This window comes from Apium graveolens, chromosome 9 (assembly GCF_009905375.1).
Source record: "Apium graveolens cultivar Ventura chromosome 9, ASM990537v1, whole genome shotgun sequence".
Classification (NCBI taxonomy): Eukaryota; Viridiplantae; Streptophyta; class Magnoliopsida; order Apiales; family Apiaceae; genus Apium; species Apium graveolens.
This window is the reverse complement of record NC_133655.1, coordinates 217044477-217060198: the sequence shown is the minus strand read 5'-3', so window position 1 is coordinate 217060198 and position 15722 is coordinate 217044477. Positions and strand designations below refer to the sequence as shown.

Here is a 15722-nt window from a genome sequence, read left to right as displayed (position 1 = left end):
AGAAATAATTTTCCCACAAAGCACAGTAGCCGTGGGACTGGTGCACTTTTGACACCAGAGCGTATTATAAATAAAATTTTGGTATCAACAAAGATCTGTCTTCAAGATATTACAGCCTCTAAATTTACTGGTAAACGGAGATTGTGATGCTGTAATTACAAATCCATATGTTATAACCCGATTACAGGGTTTTACAAAAGCATCAGATATGCTACTGAAGATTTTTCCAAACACTGGTACAGACCTTTTACATATATTCCAAGTCTTAAGCGTGTGCTGCCCTCATGAACAGAGAAGTTTTATGATCTGGTTATATCATCTTACACATGAGAAATGTTCATTTATCCAAGTAATAAACTAATAATGGAGCAAAGCAATTCACAATTCATCATCTTTGAAGAGTATTCATTCTTTAGAGGATACATTGTAAGCCATAACATTATTTTGTAGTAACCATTACATGACTAAATGGACTAAATATCAAGATTTCCATTAAGAACCACCAAACAAATCAACTCAATCACAGGAAACAATGATTCATTCTCAAAGAAATAAGTTCACTAAAGTACTGAGATTCACCAGAATCACAGAGCTAATTTTACATAACATCAACTAAACGTCCTCTTACATTAAATCAGCTTAACATCCAAGACAAAAAGAAAAGTTTACACATCGAGTTTCTTCTCCTCATGCGAAACAAGTTTCTGATGGTAGTGTGGTATACCCCCACCAGCGCCTGCCCCGCTTCAATAGAGTTCTAAAGACAGCCCAATGGAAACAGCTTAGATGCATTCCTGCAAAAGCTAAAGCAACAGAATAAAGCATTTGTGCCAAGCAGATTTAACTGGGCATATGTATACTTTTTCCTCAACCAAATGCTTGGACAATAGAAATTCAGAGATTACAATTAAGCACAGGAGAGGATACGAGGAGGAACAAAAAAATTGTTTGTAAATCTGGATCTCATTCTTTATTTCATTTTACCAAGAGGCACAGAAGAAAAATCAGAAGTGAGATGCTATGGTCAATTTTGAACTCTTTTTACTAACTGGTGATTGTACAACTTGAACTATACATGTACACGCTTTTAGCCTCGCACCAATAAGTTAAGGCTACATAAAACTATGTATAGAGCAGATCAATGGTATTAAGAACTCAACAAGCTACAAGAGAATTAGATGTTGATCCTGATACGCTAAACCCTCAACCGTTTGATTCGACCACCGTCTTCAGTATATCCCTGTAAATAGAGTGGGAAAATCATTTAGGGTTGAATATATCAATCAACTGACAACCAATGCTACAAAAGGATGTCACTCCACATCTACTACAAAAACAATATAAATTGCTCAAAGGAAATGCACACACAAAATTTCATGCAAAAAATGAATGGCACACTTAAAGCAAGCTGGGACAAGGAGTACAAGTTTCGTCATTCTCAAATATACCACTTAACACGGCAAACGTTAATATTCTACAAAGACGTGAGATACAAGTTTAATAAGAAAGTGCCCAAGACTATATACAACTTATAAAGTACTATACATGTTCACTCTCAAATCTCCGATGCATGCCATGTATGAAGGGCTGATTTAGTGAAGTAATAAAGGAAGACAACAAGAATTAAAAAACTATATCCACTTTTCGGACTCTTAAAACTGATACGATTTTAATTTTAATGAGAACTTTGCAGTGCGCAGTCATAGAATTCCTGCATCATATTCTTAATCCCAAACAAAGGAGAACAAACACTTCTATTACTATCTTTCAAGATCCTAACAATCACATCTTTGTACTTAAAAATCTCGAAGTAGTGTCTCGTACATGCCACTATGCCAGCATGTTATTGTTGTCTCGGAACTAGAAAAGAAGGGACCTTTTTTTACAACACTTGTAAGTGTGATCAGCTTCACATTAAACTAAAAATATGCCTAAATATTAAGCAGCTGACTCTGTATAAAAATGTCACAATTATAAGGTTCTGAGTTATGTTCTCGAATGTTTTTAGTGTTTTTTTTGTATTTTAAGTTTGCAAATGCAGTAGGTAACACAGATTTAGAGAGAAATGCAAAAAAAAAAAAATCAGATAAAATTAGAAAGATAGCAGAAGAGAGATAGAGGCTTGGAGGACGCCAGCCGGGAATTCTGAAGATAGCTTAGGAAGAAAGAGATCTAGGGGGAGAGAGAATGAGGGTGGTGAAATCACTTACATTTTCATATATTCAACATAATAGAAACAATACAACCACTAGCAGCACTTATAGTTCCTTGTAACCAACTATGATTGAAAAAACTGAAATGCCCTTACATTGACTGGATACTTAATATAGGTTTACTACTACTGACTCCATGCTCTCCACTACGTCTCACTGAAAATTACTTTGCTCTAAGTGTGACGCATCATCACGCACCATACATCTCAAGCAGTGCTATATGTGCATTATAACCTTGGTATGTTGGTATGATTGTATTTGGCATATACAGGTAAACCTCGATAAATTAATAACCTCGGGACCCGAGAAAATTATTAACTAATCGAAATATTAACTAATCGATAAATTAATAATTTATCATTTTATCGATATATATATATATATATATATAATTTTTAAATTGTTGACATATGTTTAAAAATATATACATGCCGAAAAGGTTAGTTATTATCTTGGCAAGAATGACAAAAATGTAGTAGCAGAATTGTTGCATGATGAACACATAATTAGCATCATTATGGGAAATGAAAAAGAAGATGAAGCGGGAAATGACACTATAGAGCTGAAGTCGGTCTTACGAAAAGGATATCCTTAAAACAATGGCATTCCCTAATTTTTCCTAGTACGCCGGAGTTCCCTAATACACTTAAGATATTAGGAAAAGTAGAGGACAAATCAATTTCAAAAGTAAGTAAATTACTTGCGTTAGAGTCTTATTTTAAAGGTACATCCTAGAATAAATATATAATTTTGATTAAAGATGAAATTATTACTATTTTATATATTATACGGGACTTGTATGTTTTAATAAAAAGTTATTATCTAATAAATTTAGCGAATTATTAATTTATATTAAAGGGCCCGAGTCGGGACTACAGAAAGTTATTAATTTATTGAGTACTAATATATCGAGGTTTAACTGTAGCAATAAATGTCAAAACACATCTGATAACATTAACTTACAGAGACAAGACAAAGGCAAAAGCACAACAAAATGCATCATAACAGATATTATACGTACCATTTCATTTTTACTCAAGTCTGCAGAGGTGGTCACGTTAGAATCGGATTTGCACTTAGTATGCACGATTGGACCCAGCTGGGACCTATTCATTCCAGCTGTTGATCCTGCTGGTGCATTCATATATGCAGCACCTTTATACATCCATTCCTCAGTCTCATCACTGTAAAAATCAACAAATGGTTCGCCACATAGTGCACAAACAATCTGATCTTCGTCTGCTGGAACAGCTGATTCTTCGTCATTCTTCTCCTGAACAATCTCAGTGGGTAGAAATCCTGGAGCAGCATCGGCTCCCAATGCCTCTGTACCACTAAGCCACATCTCAGCACTTACAAACCATCTACGAGAAGGTTTCTGTTTACGGTTTTTTGATGTCCTATTTCTTGTTACATGCCAATCCATATGACTGCTGTGCTCCTCTTGGCACTTGAACCGAAGGCCACAAGTTGTGCATTGCCTGGGAAGATCAGCATAGAGGGCACTGATGGCAGATTCGTGACGCACCTTCAGAAGGTCAGTGTTAAACTCCAGTCCAACAGGATCCTAGACAATTACATAGTTTTAACCAAGAAAATCATTATCCCTTTCCACAATCAATTTTCAAGAACACTGAATGTGTAAATTTTATCCATCATACCTGCACTGACGCTTGGTTTGTCAAAGAGATCAAACCTTGGGCCATCAACGAATTAAACAACCCTGAGAGTGCTCCTCCACCTGGGGGGTTTTGCGGAACAAGACAAGGATTTTGACCAGGTATCATTTGTGATGATATGGGGCGAGGTTCAGGAGGTAGAGGTGGTAATAAGACCCCTGGCAAATGTGCAGACGAATTTCGGACATTGGGAATCGGCATAGATGACTGCATGCTGGGAGCTGGGTTCATAAAGCCGGTATTAACAAATGGCCTAGGTCCTGGGGGTATATATCCACGACCGAAGGGCTGGTACGCTACATGGGCTGGGGTTAATATTCCAGCAGGTGGAAGCATATTTTGCTGAATGTTTGGACGCATTTGATATGGTGGACGGAAGACAACATTTTGTGCAAGATTTTGCTGATGTGATGAAATCGGTCCAACTTGGCGATTAGGAAACTGAGGCTGGTGATGCGGAGCTGTAAATGAATTTTTCATACCTTGATCAACATTTGAATAACCAGCACTAGTAGGTTCCAACTGACTCCACATATGTTTCTGCAATGGATAAGAAGCTAATTGAGGAATTGGAATAGACTTTTGTGGAAGCAAAGCAGATGGAACCTCCGGATTTAAAATTTCATGATTTATAGAATTCATTCTTGATGCAAAGTCCAAGGACCTGCGTTCTTTATCATGACCTGGAAAGCCATTAAGAGGAATCTTTTGTTCACCAACTGATGATATAAAGGGTACCTGTAAATTTCTTTGGGAAGACTGTGGGAAGTTCCAGACTTCTGGAGGGTTACGAGAAGCAGGAAATTGTGATGCCTCGTTACGAACCCCATAAATGTTATTGATCAGTCCATGAACAGACTGCAAAAAAAAAAAAAAAATTGCCTTTCAGGATCGAAAAAATTTCACCTGAATTAAGAAAGGTGAGATGTCAGTTTGCAACATCATCCGTAAGCATTGATTTTCGATTGAGCTTCGAGTCCCTGGAGCATTAATTAAAAGTCTAACAAATGGAAGTTTGTGAAGTTCATAATTGTTATCCATTCATTTATATGCTTCTTAATAGCATCTAATAAAACTATACATGCACACACAATTGAAGAAATAAAATTTAAAGGAATTCGAGTTAAAAAAATCACAAAAATAGCAATTAGATTATTCAAAACAAATATAATGCAGCTGGATTCTTATCTGGATAGACATCAAACTGACGCTGGCAACAAGATGACAGAAATAATCAACTAAAACATTTTAAAGAAATTATGTTTTAAAGGTCGGCCTAATTAAAATATAATAAAAAATATAATTACGAATAAACAAATGGGAATCTACATATGATTATGAAACTTCAGACGAGAACTCAACAAATACACAAGATTCGTTAAGCAGCCAGTCAACAACTATAGAACACATGTAATAGCAAGAAAAGGAACAAGAAGAAACATACATCACTGATTAGGGATGAATCACTAATTGCAGACATTTGTTCTCGACCAGACTGATGGCCTCTCCTGAAACTATTCTCCATAAGCACTGGGTGTTGAGGCTCAGCTCCAGGTACTGCGGTAAGATTTCCTGAAGTTGGATTTAATGACGAAAACAAACTAGAGTTTCCGGTGGCTAATGTTGGACTCATATCTTCCCATTTAAACTCTTCTTCTTCATTATCCTTCCATGTCTGCACAGTCATCTTGCTATTAACCGCATTCATATTCAGATGTCCAGCCTTCTGATACTTACAATGATCCCTTTCATCAGTCCCATATGCATCAATCAGAGCTCTAGGTCCTCGAAGCTCTGCATTCTTACTATAACTGTGTGCATCATGATAATCATATTCCTGATGGGTATCGTGAGCCTTGTGACCTCTATGCCAGTCACTTGACTCTTTTTTTCCAATATTCACTACACCTCCATAATCAAATCCACGACGAGATGGGGAAGAAATTTTGAGAAACCTGCTTGTCGAATCAAACTCGGTGTCTGAACCAGGTGATCTAACATGATTAGCGACAAATGGTGCGGAGGAATTTGCACCCCTAGCAGAAGAAAGCATGTTCTCAGCCTTAGATGTGTTAGCTCGAATACTTGAGCTAATTCGTTTTGTTCCAACCTGTGTCGTTATACCATCTGAAATTTCAGAGTCATATTCACCCAGCTCAGCAGCATGTTTTCCATTCATCTTCAAAGATGGCGTTCCACTTGAATGTAGGATGTCCTGAAGGGAAAAAAAAGAACTCAACTTTAGATATGACGTCAACCCATACCCGATAAAAGTGAAAAACAGATTATTTCAGTATAGCAATTTAAAAAACGTCACAAACTAAAAACATTAATATGAGATCTCATTTAATTAAATGGCAATATACAACATATACAAATACATAGACACATAAATAACATTCAAAATACAACATGTATAAATTTATACAACATTTTGTGAACGATTTTGCTAATGTGATGATATCGGTCCAACTTGGCAACTAGAAACTGAGGCAAAAAGAGAACTCAACTTTAAATATCACATCAACCCATAGTCCCATGTCGAAGAAAAGTGAAGAACAGTTTATTTCAGTAAAGCAATAAAATACACGTCACAAACCAACAACTTTAATATCAGTCCTCATTTACTTGAATAGCAATATACAATAAATACATACAAAGATTAAAAAAAACATATCACCCGTACCAGTAACAACGATAATATCAAACTAAACAACTTTGCACACTTATCAAAGTCATAAAAATGGTAATAAACAATGGGGGCTAAGAGGATCCAAAGTCTGAATCTTAAAGGAGGAAGGCCAACACGAGGGAAATAATTTTTTACGAACTTTCAAGAACATATACATAATTGATCTAATATATAACCACTTGGACATTCTAAATGTAAACTAATTCTAAACCCTAGAGATAGCTAGGTAGATTCGATGAAAAACACTTACACTCTGAACAGTTGTATGCTCATACTGACGCCTTGCTTCCAGATATTTTGGATTAACATGTATGCCATGAGTTGGTCGCGGAGATTCAGAAGGTTGCAAGGAAGCCAATACAGATTGAGAATTTGAAGGTGGAGAAAATTTCATTTGGGCCTCGATCTTGCATAGAATAGAAGGAGGAAAAACGGTTGACCAAGTACCAAACAAATGTCCCATAGAAGTGCGCAAACTTGAGTTCACTTGTTTGTACACCTCACAGAATACCTGCAAGAAGAATTTTATGATATTTATATACAAGGAGGGATGATTTAAGATCATAAAAGTGAAACCGGTAACTATTTTCTAGATTTGAATTAACTCGCCTCAGGGAGCAGCACCGAGAAGTATCTGACATATTCTTTCCCAATATTCTTAGCAATACTATCCAAAAGATATAAACAAGGCAGTTTCTGATCAACTGGGGCCTATAGACAAACAGTTATTATTGATCAATATTAATCAAAGATACAAAGTCAAAAAAGAACACAGATTATTGAACCGCACAGGAGATAGAATAAATACAAGAAAGGATTGATAAATTATACACAAGAAATTATTAGCTTTGGAAAAGGTCTTGAGGGTGGTATATGATCTTGATTTCATAACTTCTGTATGATATCTGATAACTAAAAGATAATGTGTAGGAAAATCAGTAAACAGATATTTACATGCAGTTTAAATTACAGTAACTTCACGGGGCATTGCTTCAGGATTTCAGACTTTGATGCTTTTGCCTATTTCGTAAACAGAGGCTGAGATGCATGTCGTTCACTCAATCTCGGCATCCCTCTTTATGCTAAAATCCGTCAAGCTTGTTTTGTTAAATTGATTAGGAATTGCATATTCCAATATTTACATACTTTCATGCTAAACTGAGATTCATACTAAAGCTAATGCATCAGTAATAGTACTAATATAGAAAACACCTGAAAAAGTGGTCCTTAACTGATAACATGAATATGAATGCAAAACACTGGCACAACTTGAACACATAAAGTACTTGGAACATATATATCTACAAACATAAAGTTCTTCATAAAACCAAATTATTCATTTTTGTGATACTCATGTGAAAGCTGTTGCTCCTACTTTGCATTTGCAAAGATGTCAACCTTTGTGGAAATGCCTTTAAAGAACGTTTGTATCTCAAGCTCCCACCAACTTTCATTTAACAGAAACAAAGGAGTACCAGATTTCAAACACATGCACTATATAAACACATCCCTGAGACTTCTCATGTTAAGTTATTAACATAATTATATTATGACAAGCACTATAATTTAGAACAATATATTGTATAAAAGTGGAATTTTGGTTAATCGAAGTCAAATAGTTAGATTGCCAACAGAAGGGACATAAATATAAACACAGTTTAAATCATCTGAATTCCAACAATACACTGCACGGAAAGTAAACTTCTGAAACATAAACCAACACAAACTGAAGTACATAAATAAAAGGAGAGAAATTTACACAACATCAAATTCCACCACCAAACCTATCAATTCGCAACAGCTACATACAATTAAAATCATACATGATCAAACTCCTAGACTCAAAAACCTTTAATTCAGCTGAATACCTTAATAATCCGCTCACAAATTGCATTAGCAATGCCCTCGGCATGTTCTCTTTGTTCACCAGCAATTATCGTAAGATCAGTAATAATCGGCTTCGAATTAAAAGTAAGTTCACACAATACAATCTCATACAACTTGACAATTTCTTCGCATCTCGGAGGCGAAATAGGATCATCATCATCTTCACCGCCGTGTAGACCTAAAGCCTTAATGTTTTCTTCTCTGCCTCTTAACATAGCCTTAAATCGATCGATAATCGGAGTCATAGGCTTCTGAATTAAGTAATCATTCACCATTGGCTTTTTAGGTAACCCTAGGTTTCTAGAACTCTCCGTCGATGATGATACATACCTTAATTGATCCATATACACTTAAATATGTATGTATACATATAAATTCGATATACTAGGGTTATGAATTTGGGGGAAAAGGTGATTTATTTATTAATTTTGTGAAGATTATAGAGAATTAGAGAGAGAGACAGAGAGAGCGATTTGAAGGGAGAGAGGAGATGAATTAGAGGATTGAGGAAATTTTGGACCTTGCGAAGCGGGAGAGATCGTCGAGATCTGATGCGGTGGCCGGATAGATTTTGACGGCGGAGATTGGGTGGTAATTTTGTGGCCGGGGGAAACAGGACCGTGGTTTTAAATAAACGTGAAAGGTTAGTTATGCAGGGTTTTGGTAATTTGAAGAAAACTTGTGGGGTCTACTTTTGTTGATGTGGCTTTACCAGCTGGACACCTAGGTAAAACCAAAAACGGTACCGGTAAATTGTGTTTGGACGGTAAAAATAAGTGATTTATTTTTTTTCGATTCTGTTTGTGTAAAGTGCGTTGATAAAATATTAATAAAATATATTTTCAATATAATTCAATTAAAACATAATTTTTTTTAAAAAAAAATAATAATTTAGCAAAAAAATCAAATATAATTTCAGATTGAAACTTTATCAAAAATATTTGTTTGCAATTTTACAATCCTTTGAAAATATTTGAAAAAAAAATATTTGCAACTAAAAATACTAAAAATAATCATGTAACTTTTTTTACATATTCCGAAAAATAACTGAATTTTTTTTTTGCAATCGAGGTTACATGTGATTGTATTTGAGATTGTATCCGGTTGTATTAAGTTGAAAAATCGTATTTAAAAAAAAATATTTTTTAAAAATAAAACTAAAAAGGTTATTTTTACAATAATAACCTTAAAAATTTGTATCTTACAAAAAAACTCTTTCGAATTTTATGTTGTTGATATTTTATTATTTTTTTATAAATTAGAAATAAAAACTATCGTGATCACAGAAGCATTACGTATTAAAATATATTACTCTCTCTATCTCATTAAATTCTATACATCACTTTTTGGCACGTTTTTAAATACTCGTTTAAATTGTAATTTCATTATATTTTTTTTTGAATAAAACTTTTATATTTAAATTTTTTTTCAAAAAAAAATTTGAAAAAATTATTAAAAAATTATATTTTATTAAAATCTCAAAATACTTGCAAAGAGTACACGTATACATATGGGGGCGGAGGGAGTATGTGTTATTGAAATATAGTTTTAAACATTTTAAACCCCCTAGTTGTCGTACTCTATGTGTCACATGACTTTACCCACCTGGTACGTGTCTGTCATGCATTATATATGCAGTTACTAACTAGGGTGTACGCGGTTCGGATCGGATCTGTTTTGGGGTAAATGTCGAACCAAAGCGCGAAGAGCGATTTTAGAAAATTGTCATCCGTGCGATTTTAGAAAATTGTCATCCGCAACCGAGTTGCGGTTAACCGCGTCAATTGCAGTTGCGAATTTGCGGTTATTGCGGATCGGTTTGCGGTTCAACCACTTATTTTAAAATAATTAATAATTTGCAAAAAAAATAAATTCGGAATATTAATAAATTCAAATTTAATTTACGTGATAAATTTACATTCAAAAATAAAATACAAACTAATACTCCATGTGGAGTTAAAATATTAAAAACATACAAAAATATGGAGGCGAGAGAAAAGAAAAAAAGAAGAATAAAAAAAATTACATGTTAATTACATTTTTCATTTATTTGGTTATATATCTTATAATGATTGTGAATCTTATAAACGAAATCTTAACATTAATCTAAGATTAGTTAAAAAATGTGTATAATTATTAATTTATATGATATCAACTACATTTTTGGAAATATACTTTATTATAAATATATGTTGCAAGTTGCGGTTGCGGTTTTGCGATTTTCAAAAATTTAAAACCGCATCTAAATCGCGAATTAGCGGTTTTTAAAATTTAAATCCACAACCAATCCGTATTTCACGATTATCCGTAAAATGCGGTTCGGTTGTGAGCGGTTGAGCAGTTGGATGCGGTTGAGCGGTTCGTCTGTGAAGCCCGAGCAGTTACCGAAAAGATTACAAAAATTTATCATTCAAATGAATTTTACAAGCGTCAGTGATAAAAAAAGATTCCGGAAGAGGGAAGTATGTGGGGTTTATTGGGCCAAATACTCAATTGTAAATCATATTAGCTAAATTAGTCAAAAAAAGAAATGGTAGATATATATAGTGATTTACAGGAGTCCATTCATATATTTAGCCCGGTCCAAAAAGTTTTCGTTTAGCCTATTAAAATCTTAGACTTCAAAGTCAATAAAATAATTAGTATATGTATTACTATCAATCTATTATTATTATATAAAAACGAAATATTAAAAATTTTGATATGGTACCTGTTTTTTGGTACACGCTGAATTTACTGAATTAACCTTACAAATTTTATATTTAATTTATTAAAGTTATTAATTAAATAGGATTATATTTGATGGAACCTACTTTACAACGATTCGAATTAGGGCTGAGCAAAAAACCGAAAAAAACCAAAACCGAAACCGCTAAAAATCGATAAAAACCAAACCGATTAAATTCGAACCGAAACCGAAACCGAAAAATCAAAAACCGAAACTGAAACTGATTTGCGGTTTCGGTTTTATGTTAAAACTGAACAGTAAAAACCCGAAACCGATCCGATTATTAAAATAAATAAAATAAATAATATATTTATATAATATAAATTTCTAAAATATATATATATATATCTATAATATACTATTATAAGCAGAACACCCTATATTTGGTAGTTACTCGGTACAGTCGTTTGATACGACAAATAACAACCGTCAGATCTAAAGTCAGAAAAATGAGAACCATTGGATACAATAATAAAATATTATTATATTAATATTTAAACTGCTCTCATGTATTCAGGGTTCGAACCCCGTCAACATCTTATTATATTTAAACTTTTATATTCTTTATTTAAACAATATATTATATTATATTATTTATTTTCAGTCAAATCTCAAATTATTATAAAATATATATTGTTATAATTTATTATATTCTTCAATTTATTTTTCAACTATTAAAAATTATATTATAAAATATATTATTAAAAACTATCGAATATTAAAAACAATCTGTGTATCACACGGGTTATAGGTTAGTTAGCAGCTTATGTAGTGAGTTGTTTAACATTACAGGCTCCGTAATGTATCTTAAATTACAATAGTCCCATACTATCAGACATGGCAATAACAAACAAGTATATTTAACTTCCGGCTATTAAAATGTTTGGGATTTACAGAGTAAAATGATAAAATTGTACCGGAAGGGAATGAACCAAACAAGTCTGCATAAGCTCATTTAACTTCCTGTACAAATCCTGATAATTTAGATGCTCATATTTTACATTTTGACTTTTAAATAAGCACTTGTTCTCAGTACTTGCAAACTACATAATTATTTTGTCTAAAAGATATGCTGCTCCTGCTCAAATCTTCAAGTTATAGGAAAATTATAGATATGGTACAAGTTAGCATCACAGTTTATTTACTTAAAAATTATAATAGTCATATTTGTGTTGTTAATTTTGAGTGATGCGGTTTTAAAACCGAAACTGATCTGATTAAAACTGAATCGAAGTTTTCAAATTGAAACTGAACCGATGATTTCAGTTGCGGTTTCGGTTTTCAATTTTAAAAACTGAGTGCATGCGGTTTCAGTTTCGGTTTTGGCCAAAAACCGCCCCGAACCGAACCGCGCTCCACCCTAATTCGAATACTATCTTAAACTTATAACAAAGGTGATTTTATTTAATTAGCTTTATTTAACTATTTTTTTACTACAATACACTTTCTTAATATTCTTTTGACTAATTTGCACTTTGCACTCCAAAAGTTTGGCTGAATCTCACTTCAGGTTTAATATTTTAAACTAAAACAGTTTGCACCCCAAAGTTTAGAAACGCTGTCAATAAGCATCCTTTGAACGTTTTTGACGTTAAGTCAGACGTTAATGTTATTGTCAGAGGGGTATTTCTGGTAATGTATATTTTCAAAAAATTTATGCAAACGTAAATTACAGTCTACATCCCATATTTTATCTTTAATCTTATTTTAGGTCTATAACTTTAAATAATAACAATTTGCATCCAATTATTTTAAACAAATAAACAAATTTATCTAAAATATTCAATTTTCTTTTTCCAAGTTTATTTAATTTAAAATGAAATATAATAAGTCGAAGTATAATACTCTCTCTATCCCACCCAATTCTTTACATTGGAATATGAAGGCTCGACACGCATTTTAAAACTCTTATGAAATATAGTTGCCTCATTTTTTTTAAATTCTTTTCTTCCAAATAAAAATTTAATGTTAATTTTTTTATAAAAAAAAGAAAATTTTTAAAAATCAATTATGGTACTATAATTTGTAATAGCCTCAATTATGAGACTGATGGAGTATTATATTAAGAAAAAATAGTAAATAATCATTAGCTAAATAAAACAAGCGTAACGAGAATAATTAAAGATAGTCTGATCCTAATACTTGAAAATTAATTTAAACGGACAAGATTATATAATATTATATGATATCTACATGTACAATACTTAAAATCATAAATAACTTATGCTTTTATAATTTGTAAATTTTATAAATAAAGTAATATCATATTATAAAATTATTAATCATCTTTCTCTCTATTTTCTTTCTGATTTCAGTTATATTATAAATGTGAAAACAACACTGAATTAATTATTATTTTATGAGTTTCATGTAAGTCATAACATTTTAGAAATTTACTTTTAGAACTTAATATGCAACAAATATAGTAAAGATTCCGCGTTAAAAAATTATATAAACTAGACCAAATTAACTAATGGTCCAGTTTTAAAATCCTAATGTGAACATAAAAAATAATATAACTCGATTTATTTTTTGATAACTGAATTACAAAACTCTAGGATGCAAAGTAAGATTTGAGGAAAATTCTAGGATGCAAACTGAAATATAAAAATATTACCAAAAATGCCCTTCTGACAATTAACGTTAACGTCTAACTTAACAGCAAAACTACCAAAGGGATGCAAAAAGTCACCGTTTTTTAAGTTTAGGATGCAAACTGTTAAGGTTAAAAGTAATAGTACCAAAATGAGGTTCAGCCAAAGTTTTGGGATGCAAAGTGCTAATTAGTCTATTCTTTTTATATAATATGCTAAAAAATATAACACCAATATAAGTTATAAGAGGCCAGACCTTATTCAACTTCGACCATCTACTCAGAAAGTAACACCCATCGGCTTACTAAACAAGGGTAAGTTACGTTTAAACATCGATCCAATATCTTGGTAGTTTCTTGCATAAAAAACTTATTTTAATTAAAAGATTAAAAAAATTAAAAGTCCTGAAAACAATAAATATAAAAAATCTATATTTTATTCTATAAAATTATTATAATAAAATTGTAAATTTATATTATTATTATAATCTATACTACTCCTTCCGTCTCCCTCAATTCTTTACATTGGGGGACGGGGGCTCGGCACACACTTTAATGCTCTTATTAAATGTAGTTGCATAATTTCTTTTAAAATTTATTTTCTTATAAATAATAATATAATGTTCAAATTTTTAGACAAAAAAAGAAAATTTTAAAAATAAATTATTGAAGTATACTTTATAGTTGCCTTAAAATGCGTGTCAAACATCTGAAAAAAAAACTGTAAAGAAATGAGAGGGACAGAGGTAGTATTATATGATAGACGAAATCTTAAAAAATTGGTTGATATGGTCCTTACTTCAATTATATCATTGCCCTTCCTTAAAAATTTCAATTATTTGAAATTCAATGGCTCGATAGATAATAATATATTCTATTTCTAACTGTCAAAGCAAATGGGACAGTCTCTTATGCAAATGAGACAGTCCCTTTACAAAAGAGACTGTCCCTTTACAAATGAGACAGGGTATAGGACAGTCTCTTTTAACTGCAGAATGAAAATAACAGAAATGAAAATGCAGTATGCTGAAAACTTAATAAGTAAAAATACCAGAAGTTTTCACTTGGTTCGACCCCTATACTTAGTCTATGGCCTACATTCAAGTCCCTTTGCCAACTAGCATAGAGAATGTATTATATTAACTTTAATAAAGAACTTACAGTCTTTCCTTGATTACAAATATAACACTTGAAAGAAACCATTTCCCAAGCTAAACTTGCTACCTAGCCAACTACTATTTGTGACGCCCTCCAAACCCGGGGTCTGGATTTGGGGGTCACTAGCCAATAATCTATAATAAAATAATCACAGCGGAATAATATAATAAATAAGACCCCTTGCATGCACTGGATCGGTCACAGGTTATAGTATGGAACAAGCACTAATACAAACCAACTGTTATTACAAACCATAAGTCTAATTAGTTTTACAACTTATTCAAATTTTATTACAAACCTCTAGACTATCCAAGCGTCCCAAAACAGTTCACCTGGAATACGCACCAACTATTTACAAGCACTCGACTTCTGATCAAACCTGGATCTCAAGCCTGCTCTGGCTTAGCTGAAAGATTAGATTGATAAACAAGTATGAGCGAAAGAAATGCTCAGCAAGCAGTATAAAATGTGCTTGAAATGATAAACCACATTCTAATAATAACTAAACAACAGGATAAAATCAGTAATATTTGATCAATAATAAAGCTTCACAAGCTATCAATAATAAACGATAATTTTTAGATTGGAATCTAACTCCGACGGACGTACTATCACATGTTGATCATCCCGTATGATAGCACAAGGTCATGATTCATAGAAATATATCCGCAAAATACGAGTACTCAAATAAAAAGGCAATATACCTGCCTGTGGAAAAATGGTGTCATAATATTTCATATAACACATAGAAATAGCCCTCCGTTGGACCGTC

At 32.6% G+C, this 15722-nt stretch overlaps 1 protein-coding gene across 1 annotated transcript; it reads right to left on the bottom strand.

Annotated features, from left to right (window-relative positions):
* Window positions 1–520: 520 nt before the first annotated feature.
* Window positions 521–9107, bottom strand: LOC141683573 (polyadenylation and cleavage factor homolog 4). Its single transcript, XM_074488319.1, has 8 exons — window positions 8453–9107; window positions 7194–7295; window positions 6835–7095; window positions 5337–6107; window positions 4631–4750; window positions 3875–4432; window positions 3235–3780; window positions 521–1240 (listed from the first exon to the last, which is right to left on the bottom strand). The coding sequence occupies exons 1-8, from the start codon at window positions 8813–8815 to the stop codon at window positions 1196–1198; spliced, it is 2766 nt and encodes a 921-aa protein (XP_074344420.1). The 5' UTR covers window positions 8816–9107; the 3' UTR covers window positions 521–1195.
* Window positions 9108–15722: the final 6615 nt, after the last annotated feature.